The sequence below is a fragment of the Vigna umbellata genome, chromosome 4 (assembly GCF_029865625.1).
Source record: "Vigna umbellata cultivar VRB3 chromosome 4, Vumbellata_1.0, whole genome shotgun sequence".
Taxonomy (NCBI): Eukaryota; Viridiplantae; Streptophyta; class Magnoliopsida; order Fabales; family Fabaceae; genus Vigna; species Vigna umbellata.
The window spans coordinates 26556281-26581993 of NC_142168.1; the positions used below are offsets into that span (position 1 = coordinate 26556281).

Genomic DNA, 25713 nt, shown 5'->3' on the forward strand with positions numbered 1-25713 from the left:
TTTGTTCTTCTAAAATTGTACTGTTAGTATATTTTAAAAAAAAATATCAACAGTACCTTTAAATTTTAAATGTTATCCTATTGATTATTTTAAATTTTAGTATAAACCCTTGGTTGGTCCTCAATTTTGTATGGTAATCTCAGTTGGGTCTTCACTTTTGCAACTGTCTCAAATTGGGTCATATTTTTGTAAAAATGAGTCAATTTTATCCTAATCGTTAAGTGCTCTTAGACGGTATTAAATTTAGCTGATGTGTTTATGCTGATGTGCATTGTTTGATTAGATGGAATTTTTATTTAAATTAAAAAATTATGACGTGACAAAATTTTTGGTTTATGTTAAAATACTATGTTAGGGATTGAAAAGGGTCAGAAAATGAAAGAGTGGATTGAAAAGGAAATTAGGGATCTGGACATTAACCACCGAACGTTCATCATCAAGTAAGGCCATGGGCCTCCCTGCCGCCCGCCGGTCACGGTCGGAGCTTCACCGGCGGCAATCTCTCTCTGTCTCTCTGTCTCTCTCCTTCTCTCTCCGAAGTTCAGATTCTCTATTATCAACAACACAAAAATGCTAAAAAAAATGTAACTCAACAGTATCAATCTCAATATTGAGTTTCTTAGAAAATTATCACAAACATAGCTTCATCTTTTTTAATTGTCTACCGACAGACCATCAATAATAAGAACAATGTTTACTCCCAAAAGCTCCGAAGACGAGCCACGCGGAATCAGGAAGACGGAGCCACTGCGCTAGCCGCGTGTCCCATGTAACAGTCCACGGTGCCTCTCCCTTCAGGTAATGGTTGGTCCGAATTGAAATCGCAATCACCTGCGAAACACCACAAAACCCAGTTTTCATCAGCGCCTTCATCAACCATGTCCTTCAACATCATCGCGCCTCATCTTTGAGGCAACCACGAAAAATCACAGTCATTCTCCACCTTTTGAGCAAGTCGCGAGCCTTAATCGCAGATAATCCCAGATTAGAAACAGAAAGCCCCAAATTTGAGTTCGAATCAGACCATCGCGAAGACCAATCACCTTCATCGTTGGTGACGTTGCGCGGTGACCGGCGACGAGCTTGGCAGCGACCGGTGGCACCCTGGCTCACGCCTCGCGGGGGCCGAGCTCAAGAGGCAATTGACGGAGGAACGAGAGAGCTTCTCTCTCACGCGCGAAGAGAAGAAGGAGAAGGGAGGACCTGACGCCATGGTCAACGATGCCTCCGATGGAGAACAACAGTGCTGGCGACGCCTTGGTCCACGACTCGCGACGACCGATAGGGTAGAGGCTGAGGCGAACGCAGATTCTGGGTTCCTCTGGTTCCCTTTTGGTTTCAAGTGGAGGATGCAAATTCCAATTGGTTTGGTAGGAGAGGCGAAAAACCCTAATGGGTTTCGGATTGGTAGAATGTAGTTGATTGTCTTCGTCTTCTCTAGGATTCTAATTCCTCTTCTCCCACTGACCAAATCCCTACTTCTCTTTCTTTAATCTTATTTCAGTAAAAATGTTTTAATCTGAAGAAATTTACCCTCGGTTGAGGGAGAAAGGGTGTGTGTCTGGAGAGTGAGCGTTTGAGGGTGGAAGTTGGAAGGAAGCAGTTTGGGCGGAGGAGCTGAAGAGGTGAAAGGTGATCAGTGGTTGGAGGGAAGAAGAAGCACCATCGCCACGTGGATTTGATGATTATAAAACACATCACCCATTCAATTTAATGCATAATGTCACACCATCAAAACATAAAATACAACTCAGCTAAATTTAACATCGTCTGATAACACTTAATGGTTAGGGTAAAATTGACTCATTTTTACAAAAAATATGACTCAGTTGAGAGAGTTGCAAAAATGAGGACCCAACTGAGATTACCATACAAAATTGAGGATCAACCGAGAGTTTAAACCTTAAATTTTTTATCATTTAATACTATAAAAAATTTATATCTATGAAAAAGAATTTATTGACAAAACAAAATTCATCAGTAAAGTATCGAACAGATTCTAAAAAAACTAAATTACAATAATTACTGATAAATAATTATTTACGAATATATTTTTATTTATAACTATTAACGATTAACTACTAATAGATATTTAATTATAAATAACTTTTTATGATTTTTTTTAATAGTTGATAAAATTTACCAACAAATATTTTATAACAGATTTTTAATTATCTTTTTGTCAAAAATCATTTTATTTGTGAAATTTTGTTATTACTGATAAATTTTAACATTCGATAAATTATATAAATAATTTTTTTCTTATTATAAAAACCTATAATCTATCATTACTAGTCTCTCAACATTCTAAGATATGACCTTTTAATAATTTATTCGAAGGATTAAAATGGTGGTGAATGAAATTTGAAGATTTAATTTAGTGCCAGATTATTATATTTTAAAAAGAAATTTTCTACATTTTTATCAAATTCCTTTTGAAAGATTAACATGGTGACGAAAAAGAGTACTTCAGAAACTAATATGATAACAAATTAAATTTATATGACATTATAACTTTTTTACCGTGTAATCAGAGGTATCTACTTATAATATTTCATTCAACAACCTAATTTTAGATTCTTAATATTTTTTCTTAAAATGCCTTCTCCAAAACAAAAGCTATATATTATATTCAGATGTTAAAATGAAGGTTTTTTAAAAAATATATGATTAAATAAAGTAAAATAAATTAAATTTTTACTTTTCTTAAAAAGAAAGGAGTTGATTTTTTCAGTTTTATTTTATAAACATTTAAAAATATTTTATATTAAGAAAGAAATAATACAGTAAGAAGTTTAAATTTTTAGTTAAATTATTTTAACCTATTTCTTATTACATATCCTTTACTCTCTCTTTTTCTTATTTGTTATATATGTGAGGAGAAATTTTTTTCTTTTTCTCAAATGTATATCTATATCTAAAAAAGCTACTTTTTTTTCAATCTATGAATATGATTAATATAATATTCTAAAATTGATAATTGAAACCTTAAAAAACATGACTTCATTAATCAAACATTATCTCTAACATTATCTCTAAGTTGTGGAAATCAATACGATATTTTGGTTTGTCCCCACATCCAATAATAGTTTGTTGTATAGCATGCAACATTTTTTTTCTTTTCCAATAATTGCACACACTTTATACAAGAACATTTAAATTTATCCCTTGTCTTCGCTTCTTCTCCATGAATATGCCTTACTATATAATTGTACTATTGAACCTTTATCTTTTCCTGTGGTACACCATACCTTAATAATTCAATAATGCAAGCTTTATCCAGACAAATTAATAATAATTCAACCTTAGTTGAAAATATCGAGCAATATAAAAGATAAAAACTTTATGAAAAAATTATGAAAGTTTTTAATTGTAACATTTTATTTTAATAGTATATAATTATTAAAAGAGATGTCAAATAAGGACAATTTTTTTAAAAAAGAATACATACATAAAGTTATTACAATTATCTTATTCATAACTATAAAATGAAATATATACATAGAATCTTATATGGATTTTATTACTCTCAATACTAAAGCAAAATATTGATTTCTAATACTAATAAAACAGAAAACAGAATTGTTTACTTCTAAGCTTCATCACTACTTCCACCTACAAACTGAAACACATTTATATGCTCACATCATTAAGATGATCATCGCAAACAAGAAAAAACATACATAAAGACAAACAAAGAAGAAAGGATAAGCTAATGTACCAAAAAAGGTTTGATAACATTTATAGGTTTTAATACATGTAAACATCCATATTAATGAATCCTAACACATGCACTTATATATACTAGACTTGATCATCCAGATATGTGTATTGATGTCAAATTATGACAAGTTTTGTACTTGTAGTGGTGAGACATCTTACTCATCTAAGCTACCACACAAGGTTAATTTGTCTATCACCATTCGCCAAATCAAACCATAAAATAGGACCTTCAGCTACTCCTCACCACATAACCTCCTTTCTCTACTTGAGATAAAATGATTAATGTAGTGTTAAGATAACTTTCAAGACTGAGTCCCTACATCATTACATCACACTACTAAACGTTACCATAAAATCCACTCATGAGATCCAAAAAAGTATGCCAAACACATAACTACTGAACACTACCATAGAGTCTCACCATGAGGTCCATGGAATTACGCCAAGCATCGATATTATACCAACAACCATAATTCATTGTCACTCTCATATCATACTTGAAGTAACATCATACACACCACCATATTCCTAAACCATTAACATATACAATATTCATACTAATAGGAACATTCTAAACTAAATCAACTTTTGAAAGTACAAAAAACTTAAAGGAAAACTCAAAACAGAGGCTTAATACTAGACTGGTGCCTAGCAAGCAAGTCACTCACCCAATAAATTAATAGAAATAAAAGCCCAAACCTGTAGTAGAGAAGTGGCGCTCAACATCACTTCTTACCGCTTAGTTCCAACCAAACAGATAGCACAACGCTTAGTAGCCTAGAGTTTCCGCTTAGCGCTAAGAACATATAGAGCTCACTATCTTCGCAACACTCAGAGCCGTAGAGTCCAGTGGCTCTTTGACTTTGTGACGCTCAACACTACTCCGAGCCCCTTAATGCCACATCTGAAACTAGCAGTTCTAATTCTTGATTTGTGTGTACTTTAGTCTTATCCAAATAACAAATTAGTTTCTGAATGCTTGTAATTGCTTTGGAAAACATATTTAAACCTTGGTTTGGATATCATTTTGCTCAAATGGTTAATGACCCAGTCCATGAGATCAACTCAACACTAACCACAACCCAATTACAAACTTAGCATACCTAAATATCATATTTCAACAAAAAAAAAGTTAACCAAGTCTTAAATGACACAAACTTAAACTCAACTCCAAACTCACTCAAGAACAATTTCCTAGAATTTCACTTGTCAAAACTATTAATTCTAAACCCTTTTCTAATCAGTTCAATAATCTAATTAGCAGTTGTACCACATGACCGGACGGTCGTCACACCTCACAAACTCCATATGATCGGACGACCAATAAAGAAGGCAAAGTGGCCGGCCGAGATGACTGGCTTTCTAAGCCCAAATGATTAATGTTAAGAAGATTAAGGTAAATCATGTTTAAGGATATTGGACCGGGATTAGGCCGAGATTAAAATATCGTAATCCTAAGCCCATGCCAAAAACTATAAATATAAGTCAAAGGTAAAAGATAGGTGGAGGCAATTACTGTGTATTTATTACTGTCATTGTCGTATTAGATAACCGGATGGTTCAATTACTGACTTTGGCATCGGAGTATCTTTAACAGGTACACCCCAGCCGAATTGGCGAATAAGAGACCCAAGGAGCAAGACCGGACGGCGAAGAAGGACAAATTGTGAAAGTACTTAGTGACTCAGTCCTATAACCGAAACAGCAGCCAAAAGACCTATTCACCACAAAAAAATTTATTTTACACAGGCTATAAAATCCTGATTATAAAACAAGTTTTCCACAACAAATTTACCATACGAAATTACCAAACCATACATTATCATAAAAATTACAACAGATTTCAACAATAACTTAATTGAAACACTAATTCCAATCAATCACAAACCATCAAACATGCACACACAAATCAAATTATATAAGAAATTGAGTACAATGATATTTTGCTTTTCTTACCTTATAGATGACCAAATTGCTCTAAAAGGCTTAAAGTAGTACCAAATGCACAAGAACTCATATTTGTTCCTACGAATAACGAAAACATGATTAAGACATACTATTAGAACCACTGATCATTAGAGAGTTTTATAGAAAACTCAAACATCACATGCAACCATGAAAAACATACATGCAAAAGGAAAATGAAACTCACCAGAGAAAGGAGTAGAAACAAACTTACTCTATATGAGAAATTGATAAGATAAACTTGAAGATTTTATTTCAAGGATCACTCATACGGTCTCGTATCTTTAAATAAATGAACAAGAAGTAAAAATTTCTAGAAAGAAGACAGATCGCTCTAAAAAAGCAAAAAATTGTATATTTTAAAATACTTGTTTATAATAAAACTATTTATATTAAAATTCTTTAATATTAAAATAATCGAGTTTCACTATCTTTAAAACAGTGTAACTTTTAAAATACTATTTTCTAAGTTTTCACATGTGAAAAATAAATTATAAAAATTTTCGTAATAGTTGTGTTTGATTCTATAAACATCCAATTCATATTTAAAATATATCTAGGTTTAGTGATTTTTAATTCTAAAACAAATTGTTCAATGTTTTTGGCCTGATATTTTTTTAGAATAATTTTAAAACTGATGTATATAATAAGAATGTTAAAAGTGTCATGATTTGTTCCATCAACATAAAGTCCAACGGAATGTTTACATTTTTGTTTTTAAAAGCTATGGTTTAAATCTCTTTTTCAGTGGTCCAATATAATCATGAATGTGAGATGAATAAAAATTGTAATTTATAAAAAAGAATACATATGATTATTTTTTGAAACTTCTTGGTTAACAAATTAAAACAACAGGATAAAAAACATAAATAAAAATTAAGAGCTAACAACAAAAACAAGAAAAATTCAGGAAATAAAATAGTGTTGAACTTCAACAGAAAGAAATAAAATAAAAAGTACTTTATTTAATAGGACAATATCTCACTTCTCTTTCTCTGAAATTGAACCTCTCAGCCTTACATAATGTAATGGCAAATTAAAAAAGACCACTTTTTGCTTCCACTCCACACAACACTAACAAACAAACCATGATCAAATCTCATCCTTCAACACCACCAATAATCTCTCACCCATTACTTCTTATCTGAAAACCAAAAACTATGATTCCTTTTTTTCTGGTTCCTATCTGTTATTTTTATGTCTTTGATGACCGAATCATGATCTCATTTCTAATATCACTCTCTCGAAAACAGGACTTATTTTAAATTTTAAGCATGTTATATATCAAATGCTTATGTCAAATGCTTGATTTTCTCTCATCTTTGCTTATGTCAAATGCTTGATTTTATACAGTTAAGGGTCATCACTGGCAATAGTTTAATACAAATGGACAAATCAGACTCACCAAAATAACAGAAACAATTGGTATTGGAAGGGAAAGGGGCAATCCACCAAAGTACAACTTAACAAACACTTCAATTACGTGCAACAAGAAACATATAAATTTTTTAAGTACTTCTCGAAAGGAAATTTTCAAAATCATATGCACATTACCATCAATAGACCAAATCAAAGGGTTCAGATTGATTGGCCAGTAAGTATTAACATGTCAACTAGGCAAAGCAAGCAAACTATGCAAGACCAAGTCCAAATTGAACTACATGACCCTTTCGATAGTTTCAACTTTCATCATACATTGCCGTATCAGCCAGCTAAATCCAAGCCAAAAATATTATAAACAAAAAGAATAGGGATTCCGTTGTTGTCTTTATGTGCTCTTCTCCTATGCCGAATGGCACAAAGCATCAACAAATCCAATAGGCAATAGCTGTTAAAATTTCAAACTGATACATATATACCAAACTTGTCTCAGAGTGCAGAAACAAAAGAAAATGCAGACCCTTGATGAGGCCTCACAAAAGTGCCCTCAATGCTGTTGCAGCTGCACAACCCCGTTTTTCAACTCTACAATTTCATCACGCAACACAACAGCAAAACTCAGGAACAGTTCTGCAGAGTGGCGCCACAGTTTTGCAGTCACAACAACATCATCTATATTCCCAAACACTCAATTTACAAACCATGAGTCTCTTCCATCACTTCATGAATCATTCAATGAGTTCAACAAAGTGTTCCCTCAGTATTCTGATACTGAACAAGTTGACTATGTTAGAGCCAAGGACTATTTCCACCTGTCACTCTCCAGCCAAACTTGCCTGGATTACATTGGCATTGGCCTTTTCTCTTGCTCTCAGCTTCAACACCATGACTCATCAAAAGGCCAATTACCCTCTTCTTCAGTTCCTCAGACACCCCAATTTCAACCTAATTACTCAGATATTCCTTTCTTTAGGATACACTCCAAAACTGGTAGCTTAAAGACTTTGTTGCTTCATGGGGGACAAGACTCAGAATTCGAGGGTGCAATGAGAAAGAGAATCATGAGTTTCCTTAACATATCAGAAAATGACTACTTTATTGTTTTCACAGCAAACAGAACCTCAGCTTTCAAACTTGTGGCAGATTCATACCAATTCCAAACTAGTAGGAGGCTTCTGACAGTTTATGACTATGAGAGCGAGGCGGCGGAAGCAATGATTAGTTCCTCAGAGAAGAGAGGTGCCAGGGCCATGTCAGCGGAGTTCTCATGGCCTAGGCTGAGGATTCAGTCAAAAAAGTTGAGGAAGATGATTGAGAGTAGGAGAAAGAAGAAGAAAAGAAAAGGCCTTTTTGTTTTCCCACTTGGTTCAAGAGTGACAGGAGCAAGATATCCTTATCTGTGGATGAGCATAGCACAGGAGAATGGATGGCATGTGTTGGTTGATGCATGTGCATTGGGGCCAAAAGACATGGACTGCTTCGGCCTCTCTCTATTTCAACCAGATTTTCTTATTTGCTCTTTCTACAAGGTCTTTGGGGCAAACCCTTCTGGATTTGGATGCCTTTTCATCAAGAAATCTGCCATTTCCAGCTTGGAATCTTCCCCTTCAGCAGGAATTGTCAGCCTTGTACAAGAAAAGCAGCCTCGTCAATTATCAGATTATTCTTCTGCCACTGACTTAGAACTTATACACAATACAACATCAACATCCCCACATGAAGAGAAACCATTTCCTTTGTCATCTTTATCGGGTCCAATGCAAACTAAACAATCTGAAATAGTTGAAGAAGGAGAAGCAACTGACTCAAATCTAAAAGCTCCTCAAGGTTCTGAAATTGAGGAGATACAAGAGCCAGTTCAGACCCTTAAGAAAAGTAATGTCCAAGAAAGTGGCATCCAATGTGGGTGCTTAGACCAAGTTGATTCTTTGGGATTGATTCTGATCACTAACAGGTCAAGGTACCTTATCAACTGGCTGGTAAACTCTATGTTGAAGCTTAAGCATCCTAATACACAAGGGGTTCCTTTGGTCAAGATTTATGGTCCAAAGGTGAAATTTGACAGAGGGCCAGCTTTGGCATTCAATATATTTGATTGGAAAGGTGAAAGGGTTGAGCCTGCACTTGTCCAGAAACTTGCTGATAGAAGCAACATCTCTATCAGTTATGCATTCCTGCGTCATATTTGGTTTGCAGATAAGTATGCAGAAGAGAAGGGAAAAGTCCTACAAACCAAAGTGGTGACAGCAACCAACAAGAAGAAAGACAGGGTTGGAATCACTGTGGTTACTGCTGCCCTTGGCTTCCTTGCTAATTTTGAAGATGTGTATAAGCTTTGGGCTTTTGTTGCTAGATTCCTGGATGCTGACTTTGTGGAGAAAGAGAGGTGGAGATATCTTGCCATCAACCAAAAAACAATTGAGGTTTAGTTTATCCGTTCAGTTTCATTTATTCTTCAGGATTCTGGGTCTTGGAAGACTCCATCAAGTGTGAATTCTGCAAGTAAAAATAATTAATTACATACATTATTCCTTCATTTGTATGATTGATTTCAGAAACTATGTTGATAATTCATTATGTCAAATATATACTTTGATTCTTGTGTTGTGCTGTCCTAGCATTTACCTTATCACCGCGCTGAAATTAGTGGTACTTTTACTTATGTTATTGATTTCAGCCTAACAACTGAAGATGACATCAACTGTGTTGTGGTTTATAAACGAAAATATCCTCTTATGGTGCTGAGGTTGTTAGGCGGAGTTATGGTCTTGTATCAAAGGTTTCGTGTTTCATATAATAAATTATATTATATAAGTGAGGATAAATTTTCTTTTACGTATTTATTTTATATTAATATTTAAAATTAATTTTTTAAAATATATTAAATTCGTTCAAAATTTATCTTTAATAATATTTTTTGTTTATTAAATCTGTCATTGACCACTTATTAACATCTACTTTATATTATCAAATATATATATATTCTTGTTACTTCCCCGACTTTGGTTAACATGAAAAGGTTGTATAGAATCAATTATGAATTGCATCTTCATAGGTTAAAAGGACTTAAATACAAAATGGTGAATTATTAAAAAAACCTATTTACATATATTCAAGTCTCATTCGACTATAATTTAGAGATAGAAATACACAAAAAAAAAAAATACTTTTTATCAACTTTATTTGACAATTGTTTTACAACAATTTAGTTTGTGATTGGTCAATTTCAAATATATGAAACAATAAAATAGTGACACATAGTTTATTGTCAAAAAAATTATTAAAAAAATTGATAATATATCATAATTTATGTATAAACTACTGTTAAGAGTTTTACTGAAGAATGTAAATGCATAGCTGAAATTTTATCAGTGGTTCTTTTGATTCAAAAAAATATATTTAAAGACTTACATGTCAGCATTTCAATCTTTTAAGGATTAAATTGAGTGTTAATTTTAAAGTTTTATTACGAAAATTTAGGAGAAAGTTGAGCTAATATTCCTTTGTGGGTTTGACCATGTCCCAAACAAGAAGGAAATAACCTTGAAAGTTCCCTATACCGACACTAGTCATTAACTCGCGGACGAAAAAGACACCTTAACCTTAAATGCAACTAAAATCAAAATCATGTGACACGCCGTCATGTGCTTTTTTTTGTTCAGACACAACATCATGTGTGTGGTTGAGCATTTTGAGAAGCTTAAATGTTTGAGTCTTTATAGAGGTTATCATCTTTGTTTATAATGTGTCATTGAGAACGAATCTTATCCTTGCTAGACTTTTTCTTTCTCCTTACTCTCACTTGGAAGCAAAAGATGAAGACACGAGCGTTAGCAATTTAGGTTATATATATATATATATATATATATATATATATATATATATATATAAGTTATTATATTTTATCAATTAATTTATTAAAGTGATCTAATCAAGATAAATTTATGGTTAAGGGTATATATATCATGAAAACTTAATTATATAAAGACTATAAGCAATATTTTAATTTGATGAGGGATCAAATTAAAAATATTAAAACTTAAGAAAAAAATAACTTATAAAAGTTACATAAATGGGGTTATGGTCCCCATCTCTAAACACATACATTATTCTTGTTTCTTTCTCTTCACCTCCATTAAAAGGAAAAATTAAGAGGGAACCTAAGGTACCTACAGTTGGAAGATCAAATATCATTATTTTATATACATTGTTTACAATAGTTAATCCACGTACGCTTCCGCATGCTGCTCTATGGTGTATTAGGAATTGCTTAATCAATTAAAAGGTTTGAGTCCGTATTAATTATTAATTATTTTGGTTCATAAGCTACCAGAAGTCAATTGATTCTAAAATATGGATATATTGGAGATATTGGAGATAGCAAATAAGTGGAGGTGGAAGTTATATGACATTTTAGATTATTATTATTATTATGCACCAATTTTATTTGGATTTGAAAGATACTTTTTTTGTGTCGTCATTTAGATGAAATTTGGTTTCAGTCTCCTATTTAGACAAACTAGGTTATTTGATCGTTTAGAAACAATGAATTCAAATTGTCTTTAAATTCAAATGTTAGTTTAACCGATTCACTTTTGGCTAATGATAATCTATATATGTTTGATACAGAGGTTTCTTATGGTTAATCCTTAAATATGGAATCGTGTGGTACTAAGCATAAAATTGATAATACTGATTTAGGAGCATTGTGGCACAAGGGTCTAGGTCACATCTCTGAAAATACAATTGAACAACTTATGTCAAATGAGATCTTGGATTCCGTTAACTTCATAAACTTTTATGTTTGTGTTAAATGCATTAAAGACAAACAGATCAAGATTAAGTGTGTATAAAGCTACAGACTTCTTAAAATTGATACATATAGACATTTGTAGTCATTCCCTACTCCATCATAGAATGGTCAACAATATTTTATATCATTCATAAACAATTAGTTTAGATATGCATACTTATATCTCATACATAAAAAATCTCAATCTCTAGACAAATTCAAATCATTTAAGGTTGAAATTGAGAATTAACGCAACAAAAGGATTAAGAATGTTAGGTCTAATCATGGTAGTGAATACTATGGAAGATATGATGAATCATGTGAACAACGTTCAGGGTCTTTTTTCAAGTACCTAGAGAAATGTAAAATTGTCTCAAAGTATGTCGGGTTCACCTAGTAGGAATGATGTGACCGAAAGACAAAACTAGACTCTTCATGATAGGGTAAGGAGTATGATTTATTTGACCTTGCTAGAGTCACTCTAAAGAGAAGCATTAATGACTGCAACTTACATTTTAAATAAAATGTCAACTAAGACAGTTGTCATAACACCTATGAGCTTTGTGGTTGGGGAAAGCCTAATCTAAAACACTTTTGTAAGATACAATAATTTACATTAATGTAACTTATTTGTGATACAACTATTTAATTATAATATGAAATATATTGTAATTATTCATATTTAATTTAGTGTTAACATAAACCAAACTACAAGGGTGGATATCATGTAATGAAGTACATGCACACAATCATATCTACAAATATTATTCACTCGTGGAGAGAGGTAATAAAAAATTCACTCAAACAATTTAATTTTTTAAGTGTGGATTTCACTTTTTAATGATTAAGTCTTATTCAATGATTCATTCCCAAGGACCCATATATAAAAGATATCAGGATGAAGCAAACTTATTTTTATAGTAGAATTCTTTAGGTTGTTTAAATGTAAAGCTAAATGTTATATTTTAGTCCTTTTTTACAATATTTATTAGATAAGAGTATTTAATTATCAATGAACTACTTTCTTCGGAAATTGTACATTATTATGCAAGTGAATGATGTTATTATGAATGGAGCAAACTCGATTAAAAGGAAATATTTTCACACAAAAAAAAATACAACTTACTATTACGGTTATTAAATAACTAAAAAAAACTTAGTATGACAATTGTGATTTAAACTATCATAATAAGTCGTATCTTCTATGACGAGTTCAAACATACTATAGAAAATAATATTTAAAAAATTAATGTTCCCATTTGAAGATATTATGACAGTTATTATCCAATATATCAAAATAAGTAAAACATTTTACAGTAATTCTTTGTAGAATCATCATAAAAAATCTTTTAAGAAAATAAAAATTGTTAGATTTTGATAATGTATGTAGTAAACTAAACAAACTTAGTATGTTTTTAACTGACATGAAAAATATAGACTTTTTATATCATTTACATTTATGACAATAATAAAATTGTCATAAGAAGTCCTAAAGAACTATCCTAAAACATCATATACACATAAAAAAACACAATATTATGAAAATATTTACATACCATATCAATTTTCAAATCATATTATTGCATGCATTTCATCACAAGACATAACATAATATATATATTTTTAAAAGTTCATATTAAAAAAGTTCAAGAGAATATTTTTTAAAGAAGAAACTTTCGACTCTTTAAATAAATTATTTTAACCATTATTTAATAATTACTTTATAAAATAAGGAAAAAGTTAGTTTACCAAAGTTAATTAATTGAAAAACTTAAAATTTGGTGAAACGCTTAAGATATAAAGTAAGGGTGAAATACTCAAACAATTACAATTTAAAACTAATACGAAAGGTTTTTGTAAAATCAGATAAAAGTGAAAATGGCATAATATAAAGATAATATGCAATGCAATTAATTATGATTCTATTCTAAAGTTCTCAGTTAAGTTTAAGAAGAATGACTAATCATCCTTAATAAAAAGTTTAAAGGATTTTTTATTTTAGATATTATTCGCTTTAGAACATATGTTTTGTCATAATTATATTTTGTCATAATTTTAAGTCTCGATTAAGTAACATAAAATTATTCGGTATAGCAGGAAGAAATTATTTTATTATAATTTATTTTTTATCTTCTTAAAATTTAGGATGATAAATTTTAAATTCTATATCAGTGAAAATTTGGTGTTTTTCGGCTTTTAATATTTTAAAAAAAAGTAAAAGAGATTTAATAAGTCTAGAATACTATGAATCTATTTATAAAAATAAATTACAAATTAGGGAAAAAATATTTAACGTCTTGACAAACTTGTTTTAGTTAAATAAGTTCAATGGCTTGTAAAAAAGTTATTAATTCAAACATGTTACGAAGTTGGTTCATCATAATCCTAAGTTGGTTGAGAGTATAATTTGGCTGCATACTAACATTGATTAAATATATTTTTTTCAGAGTGAGATTTTTTCCGAAAGGTTATAAGTTTATTCATAAAAAAGAAGTTTCTAATTTGACATTTTTAAAATATAAATAAACATGATAAATTTAATGTGATATTTACTTTTATTTCCATAAAATATAGCATACACAATTCATTTAACAATGAAAAAAAAATGTCATCATCCAAAATGCCACTCTCCAATGCACCTAATTAAGAGTATGCAATAAAACCTAATTAATGGGGGACAATGTACTTAAGTCACTAACCATTACCAGATCCAATTTAATAACATTTATTACAAGAATTAATAAACATTAAATTTATTAGTTTGACTTTTGTGAACTCAATTAAGTCCACCCTCAATAATGTAAGCTAGTAGCTAGCTTGAAACGACACGAAATTCCTTTTATAACATTTCTTTCATCTTAAAGTTATTCTGATTTAAATTTAATGTATAGAAATTAATGAATCTCAATAAATACAAGATACCATTGTGTATTGAAAAAGCTATTACCATTAATAAAATTAATGTTACAGGATGAAAAGAATAAAAATTTAATTTGAAATGAAAAAAAAATGATGAGAGAAGCATAAACTAATAGTGGGTAATATTTACAGATTTTTAATATTTGGCAGGTTAATAACTGTAACTCGGGTTACCAATATTATATTTATTGTTTTTATTGGTTGAATATGGTTTAATTTATTGATTAAATTATTGTTATTCAAATGAAGAATAAAAAAATCAATGTATTTTCTGTAGATGTAGGTTAACATTTTAATATACGGATTTTAAAGTGCAATTTGTAAAAAATAAAGTCTCTTTAAAATACAAAGACCAGTTTTTCTATGAAGTTGGTTTATGACACTACAAAAAAGTAGGGCATTACCGAAGGCCAGAAACCCTCGGAAAATGCCAAAAGCCGTCGATAATGGATGTTTACCGAAGGCCTATCGACGGCCAAAAATCCTTCGGTAAATCCCTTGTCGCTAACCATTACCGAGGGCCATAAGCCTTCGGTAATTACCGAAGGGCGAAAGCCTTCGGTAATTACCGAAGGACGAAAGCCCTCGGTAATGAGCAATCGAGGGTATTTACCGAAGGGCGGAAGCCTTCGGTAATGGGCAGACGAGGGCATTTACCGAAGGGCAAAAGCCTTCGGTAAAATGCAGAGCAGGTTTCAGAGAAATGGTTTTCCCTCTGCAACCCAGACCTGTATAACAAATTTCATTTACAAACAGACCTGCATAACAGTTTTCAAACACATACAAAGATGCATAATGTGCATCTCAAAGATCCAATCAATGATCAATATCCAAGGCACATCAAATAATCCACAGGACATCCATTAATGTATAAATAATGTATTTATAGTTCAAACATAAAACAATGTAACACAAGGATGTTGTAACATCCAAAGTCTGTAAGTACATCTAACATTGAATGATATCAACTCAAAATGTTCTAATATCCAAATGTTTGTCTAACAAGTAATAAGAAAATGAAACCTAATAATGTACATAACTATCATCAGAATGATTTTCATCATCCTGCTCCTCTATTGATGGCTGGACTGGTGTGGGTTGGACTGATGAGGGTTGGACTGATGAGGGTTGGACTGAAGTGGGCTGCTGAGTGGCAGCAGGTGATGAGGAAGGTCGTGATTGGGTGGGAGGGATATTTTGTACGTCCTGTGAGGTTTGAGGCAAGACAGTCATGACCAGGGCCTTAAAATTTGTAAACTCTGCTCTGAGATCAGTGAGCTCCTGGTCACGTTGATGGAGTTCCTGCCTGAGTTGAAGAACCTCGTCAGGAGTACTGGTGGAAGAAGAAGGCTGGTGCTTCAGAGTACCTCCTCTGGATGCTGTATAGTTTGCAGCAAGCTGTCCCGCACCATAGACTCGTCCCTTTTTCTTCCCACCAACGGTGTCGATCCAGCACTGCGTCCTACGGATGTCATCATCTGCATTACTGGCATCATCCGGTGTAGGAGCTGACTCATGTTCAGATCTAACCTGTGAAAGTCTCGTAGAAAAGTCTTCCTGTTGAAACATTAAAAGCAATGTCAGGGAACGATAGTATAACATAAATGAACAATTACTAATAGTGTTATTTGCTTACATGAGTCTTCCGAGATCTTTCATCAACAAATTGATTAGTTCCCTTCCGAACATGAGTCTGTGCAAAGACCTCATCAACATGGACCGCCCGTCCTAGAGCCTGTGCCTGTAACATAATTAAGAATTACAAGCGTACATATGAAATACAATATACATAACTTATTTATAAAAGAAAAAGTTATGTAATGAGATTATACCATACGAATGGCATGCTCATGAATGGTGATCGACCCACCAGTATGCAGGGTGCCACCCCTTTCAGACGCTCTGTTCCGCTGGGCTTTGGCACACTTATTGCGGAACTCTACTGTATTCCAATGGGCCAGTAAAGAGTTCCAAATGTGCTCACCCAGCCATTTAGGGCGCTGTCCTGCAATCCGGGCATCCCTAAACATCTCTGACAGCCGATGAGATGCTTTCATGTGGAAATTTCTGTGTATCTGAGTTTCATGTTCAGGTTTCCACTGCACCTTCATCTGTAACATTAAAGAGAACAAACATTGATTACAGAACATACTAAAATAAGACGGACATTAGTGTAATAGATTGCTCACCTGAAAGCGCTGCCAGAATGGCTTTCTGTCGTCATGAGGTATTGCTCCCCAAGTAGGCCATGGAGTTAAAAACTGTTGCTTTATTGAACGTGTGATGGCCTGGGAAGCAACCCTAGATGGAATAAACCTGCATAACAAAACTCATTTCAATTACAATATGGTTTAAACATCAAATGATATCAACAGATTATAAACTTACCCTTTACCATAGGGCTCAATCCATGGTCGATCATGGAGGGGCGGGTCAAGATCTTCAACATCACCACTTGAATCTGGATCACCAAGTGGTGTGACAGTCTCAGAAGGAGGTACAGAAGATGAGGAAGGTATAGAAGTAGGGTCAGGGAGAGGAGTGGGGGTAATAACAATAGGGGGAGGAGTGGGGGTGGCAATAAAAGGAGGAGGAAGAGGGTCTGCTGCAGGGGTTGTAGAAGGGTGTGCTGCAGGAGGAGGAGAAGGGTCTACTGCAGTGGTAGTAGAAGGGTGTACTGCACGAGGAGGAGGAGTAGGGTCTACTGTTGGTGTAGGAGTCTGTATACTAGGGGTAGGAGGAGGCCGCACAGATGATGAACTACCGGGAGCAGGGGTAGGTAGTCTAGCAGGCACCCTAAGTACATACTTTGGTGCCTGCCGTTTCCTCTTTGTAGGCCTTGCTACCCCTTTTCCTTTATCAGGACGCTCTGAACCTTGTCCTGTCATTACTGCATTGAAATGGTTACAAACAAAGCGAATAAATATAAATAAATAAAGAAGGATGAATTGTTTTCAAAGTCAATGTACAAGTAATTGCATACAACTTAAAGATGGTATTTTAGATAATGGTAATGAAATGATAGTCCAATTTGCTACAATAGATGTTCAACATTCAATCATCGTCATCATGATCATCATCTTCATCTTCATCTTCATCATCGTCTTCTTCTTCTTGTTCTTCTTCTTCATCGTCATCATCATCATCATCATCTTCTTCTTCTTCTTCTTCTTCATTTTCTTCTTCTTCTTCTTCTTCTTCATTTTCTTCTTCTTCTTCTTCTTCTTCTTCTTCTTCTTCTTCCTCTTGTTCTTCATCACCTTGTACTGTTGCTTCTAATTCATCTCCATCACCATCAGGGTCGACCAATGCGGTTATACGTTCAACTTCGATAATTTCTTGTGGTTGTGACATTTGGTCAAGTTGGTAGGCTACATCTTCCTCAACTTCATTTGAGTCTATGCGACCTCTAGGCTTCGTTTGTATTGCTACGGCCCAACCACGCTTGTCAATATTGCGAAATGGTGGATATGGCACATAATAAACCTGTCTCACATTAGATGGTAGAATGAAAGGATCAAAAGGCCCATATCTTAATCTCTGGTTCAGTTCGACAATATTAAAGCGTGGATCGACTCTAGTACCAGCTCTAGAAGGATCAAACCATTCACAATAGAAGAGTACCACTCTGTTTGGAGAAGTAGTGCTGTTGTACTCTAACTCATATATTTTATGAATGATGTCGTAGAAATCATCATAAGACCCCTCTGTTAGGCCCTTGACATACACACCACAATTTGATGTTTTCTTTCCTTTAGACCATTCATGTGTATGGAATTTGTAACCATTGATGAAGTAAGTGTGCCATTCTTTGACACATCTCATTGGCCAATTGGAGAGATGTCTTAACTCTTGAACCGTGGGAGTTAATGCCTGATTAAAAACCTACAAAGGTAGTAACAAAATTATAAAAGCAATGGTCAAATTTACCTTGCTCTAAACGTAGGAAAAACTACGGACCTGATTTTTAAACCAATGCGGAAACTCTGAGTGTATTCTACCAGAAGTATTTCCTTCTGCGACTTGCTCAGCCACAACAAATGAGCTGGTACAAATGAAATTCATTAGTGTATAACAATTAAACCGTTTGATAGATTAGAGATGGATGATGACATACTCAAGGTATGGCTTTACTTCACTGCAATTGATCAAGACATGGACATGAGCAGAGTTGAATTCAGCATCAGTTAACCAGTGAGTGAATTCTTTCCCTGCGTGACGGCCTGTTTGTCGAAAAACTGATAATGCACCTTCACGTGGTTCAACTTGCCATTGCATTTCATTTCTGACATGAGTGGGGGACAACATGAAGTTCTTGAAATAATGTGAACAAAAATAAGTTGTCTCTCTGTGCAAGTAAGCTGCACAAATTGAGCCTTCCACTCTAGCTTTATTTTTAACTGAGCGTTTGGATTCTCCCATAAACCTTTCAAAGGGATACATCCACCTGTACTGCACGGGTCCCCCAAGCCAAGCTTCATATGCAAGATGTATTGGAATGTGCTCCATTGAATCAAAGAATGCAGGAGGGAATATTCTTTCCAATTTGCAGAGAATAATCGGGATATTTTCATCCATCTTTTTAAGGGAATCTTCCTTTAGTGTCGTGCAACACAAATCTTTAAAGAAGTTACTGATTTCTATCAGTGGATGTAACACGTGTGTTGGCAAACAACTGAACGCAAGAGGGATGAAAGTCACCATGAATACATGACAATCATGACTCTTCAACCCTTGAATAGTACCGTTCTGAACATTGGCACATCTGGACAAGTTAGAAGCATATCCATCTGGCATTCTAAGCTCCTTGATCCATGCACACACTATTCTTGTCTCGTCTTTTGACATGGTGTAATTTGCTTTTGGTTTAAATAATCGGCCGTTACCTTGTGCCTTCAACTCTAAGTCTTTTCGTCCACAATACAAAGGTAAATCTTTTCTTGCTTTCTCATTATCTTTTGTCTTACCTTTAACATCCATGACTGTGTTGAAGACATTGTCAAAGAAATTTTTTTCTGTGTGCATGACATCGATGTTGTGTCTTAGCAAGTTGTCCTTCCAATAGGGAAGTTCCCAGAATATGCTTCTTTTAGTCCAATTATGCCATTCCCCAAACCCTTCTAGCCTATTCTGACCAGATTCAGTCACTTTTGGATAGTCTTTCACTCTTCTCCACACGTGTGATCCAGTCAACTTTGGCGGGGGCATATCCGTTTCAAGTTGTCCTTTTCGAAATGCCTTTTTGTTTCTTCTAAAGGGGTGATCAATGGGCAAGAACCGTCGATGGCAGTCAAACCAACTACTTTTCCGGCCATGACTCAATTGGAATGACTTTGTATGTTCCATGCAATGTGGACAAGCTAATCGACCATGTGTGCTCCAACCAGATAACATGCCGTACGCTGGGAAGTCATTAATAGTCCACATCAAGGCTGCCCTCATAAGGAAATTTTGCCTCCTTGAAACGTCATACGTCCAAACACCATTCCATAACTTCTTCAAATCATCAATCAAAGGCTCCAAGTAAACATCAATCAATGATTTGGGATTAGATGGACTTGGTATTATACACGATAAAAACATGTAAGGCTTTGTCATGCACATCTCAGGTGGTAGATTGTATGGGGTAACTATCACGGGCCAACATGAATACGGTGATGCAGACGCCTGAATGTACGGGGTAAACCCATCAGAGCATAGACCAAGTCTGACGTTACGCGGTTCACTAGCAAAGGATGGATGTTTACGATTGAAGTGCTTCCAAGCTTCACCATCAGAAGGATGACGCAAAAGTCCCGGAGTTTTGTTACCATCATGCCATGTCATGTGTTCTGCTGTTTGCATTGAAGTAAACAATCTTTGTAATCTTGGAATTATAGGTAAGTAGAACATGGACTTTAATGGAATTGGTTTTTTTTGCCTCCGTCCAGCATGCATTGTCTGATATCGAGGTGAGCCACAAAACTTGCATTCCACCAACATTGCATCATTTTTGCCACTGTCATTGTCATAGAATAACATACATCCATTAACACAACAATCAATCTTCTTCACATCCAATCCCAACTTTGAAACACATTTTTTGGCTTGGTAATAACTCTTCGGCATCAAATTGTTTGGTGGTGTCAAATCTAACATCAGTTTTGTATAGAAGTCCACTGCTTGAATGGGAACGTTCCAATTAGATTTGCCAGCCATGAGTCTAATGCACACTGACAATTTTGACTCAGATGAACCTTCAAATACAGGTAGATTTGCCTCTGTCAGTAAATTGTAAAACCTCTGCGTCGTTTCATTTTGAGGCTCTTCATCTTGACTATCGTCTGCTTCTGCAGCATGGTGACGAAGAGCATGGTCGACCATCTCTTGCATGTAGGCAAATTGATCTATCTCACATGTATGTACAACAGTATTCGAACCTGATGCAAGCCGTTTTTCAGCTGCAGTGGAGGTCGAAGGAATTTCTTCACCATGAAATGTCCAGACCGTATAATTAGGCATGAACCCTTTTTGGTAAAGGTGAACTTTGACGACTTCATCTTTCAGAATGCTTGTACATTCGCACTTCATGCATGGACATCGAATCCCTCCATCAAGGGCATAATATTGATATCGTCGGGCCGTCTCCACGAACTCTTCAACTCCAATGACAAATGATTCCTTCAAACCTCTCCTTCCACTATAACAACGGTCGTACATCCATCCACGATGGTTGGGAAAATGGGCCATGTTCTGTGACAAGCCAAACAAATAAAAACTTAGCCAAAATAGCAACACTCCATGTGACATAAGTAATAAACCTATTACTACTCAAGTCGAACATGGAAGGCAATTTGAACACTATGGTCATAGGCATTCAATAAGGGCATGCAAAGAGAAGTCCTCGGTATCGAAATGCCTTAGACACACTAAGGGGTTGTGTATTAAACTTGGAGGAGAAAACTTATTAGTACTGAAGTACTCTTGTCTAGAGTAGTCCCAAATATTTTGTAGGTTCTAAGTGTTTAGTGTATTGTTACCCTTCTCATTGTTTTGAGAATGTGTGTAGTACCATAGGTTTTTAAATGACTACTTCACTTAATCAAGTTATAGCCTAATAAATGAAAGACAATGTAAATGAACACCATATACACATGAACATAATTTAGGCAATCAAATATCTATAAAAGCATGGATATATACTATAATTTGTGGTTTATGGAATTCTTTGCATTTTTAGTACTCATTTTGAAGAAGAAAAAGTTGTATTGGGTGTCTATTTTCGTGCAACAGGGATTTTGTGCTATTTGGTAGTTTAAACAAGTCCTAATTGTTGTTTTAAACTTATTTGAACATTCAAATATTTGCCAGATTCATGTATGTGCAATTTGCATATTCAAACCTCATTTTGTAGTGAAATTGGGAACTAAAAGGGTCAATCTGCTATACATGTATATTGTACACCTATTTCTATTAGTTTTAAGCTTGTTGGCATTTAAAAATTGACCAATTGAAGTCATAATTTGGTGCTGTCCTTGTACATTTCTGGTCCACTTTTTGATCTGCTTTGGTCATAATTAATGTGTGAAATAGTGGTGTTCTAAAGACTTTGAGGTGCAGTCCAGTTTTAGAAACATTTTCCAACTAAGGTGGCATCTTAGGAAGTGGAGAAGGACCACAATTTGTCAATTCAAAGGGGCTGTCCAGCAAGGAAAATTGATGAAATTGCCAACAAGAAAGGTGATTTCTAAACACTTTGGGGCTGGAATAAAGGCTAGCACACAAAAGGAACCTAAGATAAGGTCTAGAACAGATTAGAAAAACAGGAAAACTCAAAACAAAGAGGAAATTCAAGTGCAGTTAAAGTGTTTGATGAAAATGCCAAACTGTTTGACAAAATGCCACAAAGAACAGCAGATTTTGGTGTTTTCTGGTTTTGGATCTTTCAAATCTGGATTGCAAGGTTTAAAGTGCTTTTTATGATTACTATACACTTGGATAAGCATATCAATGTATTTGGAAAGTTAAACCCAGCTTTTGCCAATCCAAAGATGAAAAACCAAAGAAGAACAATGGCAAACAGAAATAAAATGAACTCTGCACCTTACAAAGTGGCTGGAAAAATTAACATCAGTGGTTAAAATGAGTTTGAGTGATGCGAATGGTCAAATGACACTTCAAGGAAGTTTGTATCATCAAATGGAAGATGTTTAAACACTGAAACAGTAAGGAATCATACTGCAACTGAAATTCACTAGTTCACTTCCAAATTTAGGTAAAATTAATGGTTTAGGAAGTGATTTTTTATATCAGCTCAAATTTGACCAGACGCACAGTGCACACAAGTTTGGAATGGCAAAATACACTTTAAAAAATGGTTAAACTGCACTGAAACAACCAGAGTCATCAAATCACCTCTGCTGTAGCCAAAAATGCAACAAAATAGGGTGGTTTAAAGAAGAAATCTGCATATAGGCTTGTGAAGAACCATTTGAACAGTGCACACAAGTTGAAAATGACAAAATACACTTGTTCAATTGTTCATAATGCATAGAAACAGCCAGCAGCTTTGTATGACAGTAGCAGTTGCCAAAATTCAAGAAAATTGGACCAAAACTGCATCAGATTTTGAAAGCATGGAAATGACAATTTGAAAGCACACACAATGACTCTAGGAAAGTCCTAACACTAGATCTAACTGCAGAATATCAGCTAGAAGAATTTTAAACACCTAAGACACATCAAATACAACAATCACGGTGAAAAAGATTGAATGAAAACTGTGACAGCACTTGAAACCAGATTTTTGAGGAACTCAACTATGCTTATTGCATTGTAGTGATTAATACTGATTGGCACTGCCTGGAACATGTTTAACATCACCAAATAAACCTGTTCAAAGCTTTAGATGCAAAGAAATCTAGACAAAACAGATTGCACGTGATCAAACCAGAGAAGCAAATTTGATGCAGATTTGTGATTACAGAATCATGTGTGGACTGATTTAGCACATATAATCAAGGCTAGACATTGTGTGATTGCCTTATATGATTCATCTATGGCTACACATGCACTGGAACTCAAATTAAACGAAAAATTTATACCAGAACAGATTCAAACGCATGCTGACAGAAGTTAAAACTGCACATAGGCACATGACATTGGACAAAACTAGAAAATGACTTTGAAAGCTAGAATGAACTCATACAAACAATTTTCACCGTTTAAAATGATCAACAAACTTTAAGGAAAAGCAAATGCATGATTACAGCACTCACAGACACGAATTAAACCAAAACAGAATAAAAACAATTTCTGAAACAGTGACAGAGTTTGACAGCACATGACAGAAACGAAAATTGAACAAAAGAGAAGCTTATCTCTTGAAGACAAGCGTGGACGTGCTGGCTCTTGAGTAACAGTATGGATTTGACCGAATTCATAGTTATAACAACTTTAAAATCACTAAATGAAGTTGTTGGAGTGATTAGTTTTGACCTACAACCACTGTTATGACATTTCCTGTCTTGAACCACCAAATTTTGACTCATTTTTTTGGAAAAAATGAACCAGACAGCACTTGTGTAGATACTGGTAGCATCTTCAGGGGTGGAAACTTGAATGGCTCTTGATCTAAGTGGCTATACAGCAACGAAAATTAGCTTACTGAAACATCATTCTGCAGTGAGAAAAACAGTGAAAATTTGGCAACTCCACTAGCCAAATTTGGAGACACAAGCAAAATAGTTGAGGGATTGTAAGATTGAGTGACTATCCTCTAAAAGAAACTTGGTACAGAACCCTAACAAAGTCTAGAACTGAGATTTGAAGGTTAAATGAGAAAGGAACGAGCAAGGTGTGGGGGGGGGGGTGGCATGGTCCTGCCAATAGCAGAATGAAGAAAGAAATAAAAGGCAAATATGAGAAGAAGTGTACAATACACATTCTTATTGTTGTTGGCAACCTTAAAGCATGTACTTTATCTCCTTTTTCATTAGGTTTGTTATCAGTTGTTATAGTTTTTGAAATTAGAGAACAAATAAGTGTCTTCAACGAATAGGCTTTTACACAGATCCATCAACAATAAACTAAAATAAAGCATCTACATAAGTTTCCATGGTCAATTTGCAGAATTTAATTCTGATGAAGGCTATAATAAGCAAAACAAACATTCATACATGCTCAAATTGCTCAAAGTGTGAAATTTATAAAACAAATTAAATACTCACCTCTTTAGTAGACTTTTCTAGGAGGGATATAGGTTTGATAACTTTGTATCTGTAAGGAAATAAAATTGCAAGATGTTCAGCCATGGTCTAAATGCCAAACAGAAGAAATGTCAAAATTACACAACAACAACTCTAAATCAAAACTAACTACTTTACCAACTTTGTTTGATGAATTGAAACATGTTCAAACTCAATTTTAACTCAAAACCAAACTTGTACTGAAAATGACCTTTCTACTTCCCAAAATTTACTCATAATTGGTGGTTTTGGAAGTGATTTTGTGCCTAAGCTATTCTTACACTTTGGTAATCATTTCAACAATTTTAATTCATCAAAATACACTCCTTTGAACTCTAATTACGCACAAAATAGATCAACAACTCAGATTCAATTTCCAAGTTCCAAAAATGCCTTAAATATGATGGTTTGACATATTCAATTGCATACAAGTGATACTAACTTTATATGAATGGTTGTAACAGCTTTAATACATCAATTTGGACTTGTTTAAACTTCCAAACACCACAGAATCACAGCAGAACAAAAATTGATAAGTAATCACCCTTTTAGTACACTTTTTTAGGTTCTAGCTACTCAAACTTTGACTTTTAGGTAGTTGTTTGCTTTTTAGTAGTTTCCTAGCTTCATTTGACTATTTTAGACTTGTTAGGATAGTAACATTAGTTATTGTTATTGTACTTTAGGTCAATTGCCACTTTCTCAGCC

General features: G+C 34.1%; 3 protein-coding genes across 3 annotated transcripts; 1 reads left to right on the top strand and 2 right to left on the bottom strand.

The window, feature by feature from the left end:
• Positions 1–7121: 7121 nt before the first annotated feature.
• On the top strand, positions 7122–9678 carry LOC124841978 (uncharacterized). Its single transcript, XM_047318364.2, has one exon. The coding sequence runs from the start codon at positions 7581–7583 to the stop codon at positions 9495–9497; it is 1917 nt and encodes a 638-aa protein (XP_047174320.2). The 5' UTR covers positions 7122–7580; the 3' UTR covers positions 9498–9678.
• A 7269-nt stretch (positions 9679–16947) lies between these two features.
• Positions 16948–17667, bottom strand: LOC148199712 (uncharacterized). Its single transcript, XM_088114709.1, has 2 exons — positions 17168–17667; positions 16948–17095 (listed from the first exon to the last, which is right to left on the bottom strand). Exons 1-2 carry the CDS (start codon positions 17665–17667, stop codon positions 16948–16950), a joined length of 648 nt encoding a protein of 215 aa, XP_087970835.1.
• Positions 17668–17691: 24 nt separating this feature from the next.
• LOC148199713 (uncharacterized) lies at positions 17692–21508 on the bottom strand. Its single transcript, XM_088114708.1, has 3 exons — positions 18897–21508; positions 18740–18824; positions 17692–18664 (listed from the first exon to the last, which is right to left on the bottom strand). The coding sequence occupies exons 1-3, from the start codon at positions 21506–21508 to the stop codon at positions 17834–17836; spliced, it is 3528 nt and encodes a 1175-aa protein (XP_087970834.1). The 3' UTR covers positions 17692–17833.
• Between the last annotated feature and the right edge of the window lie 4205 nt (positions 21509–25713).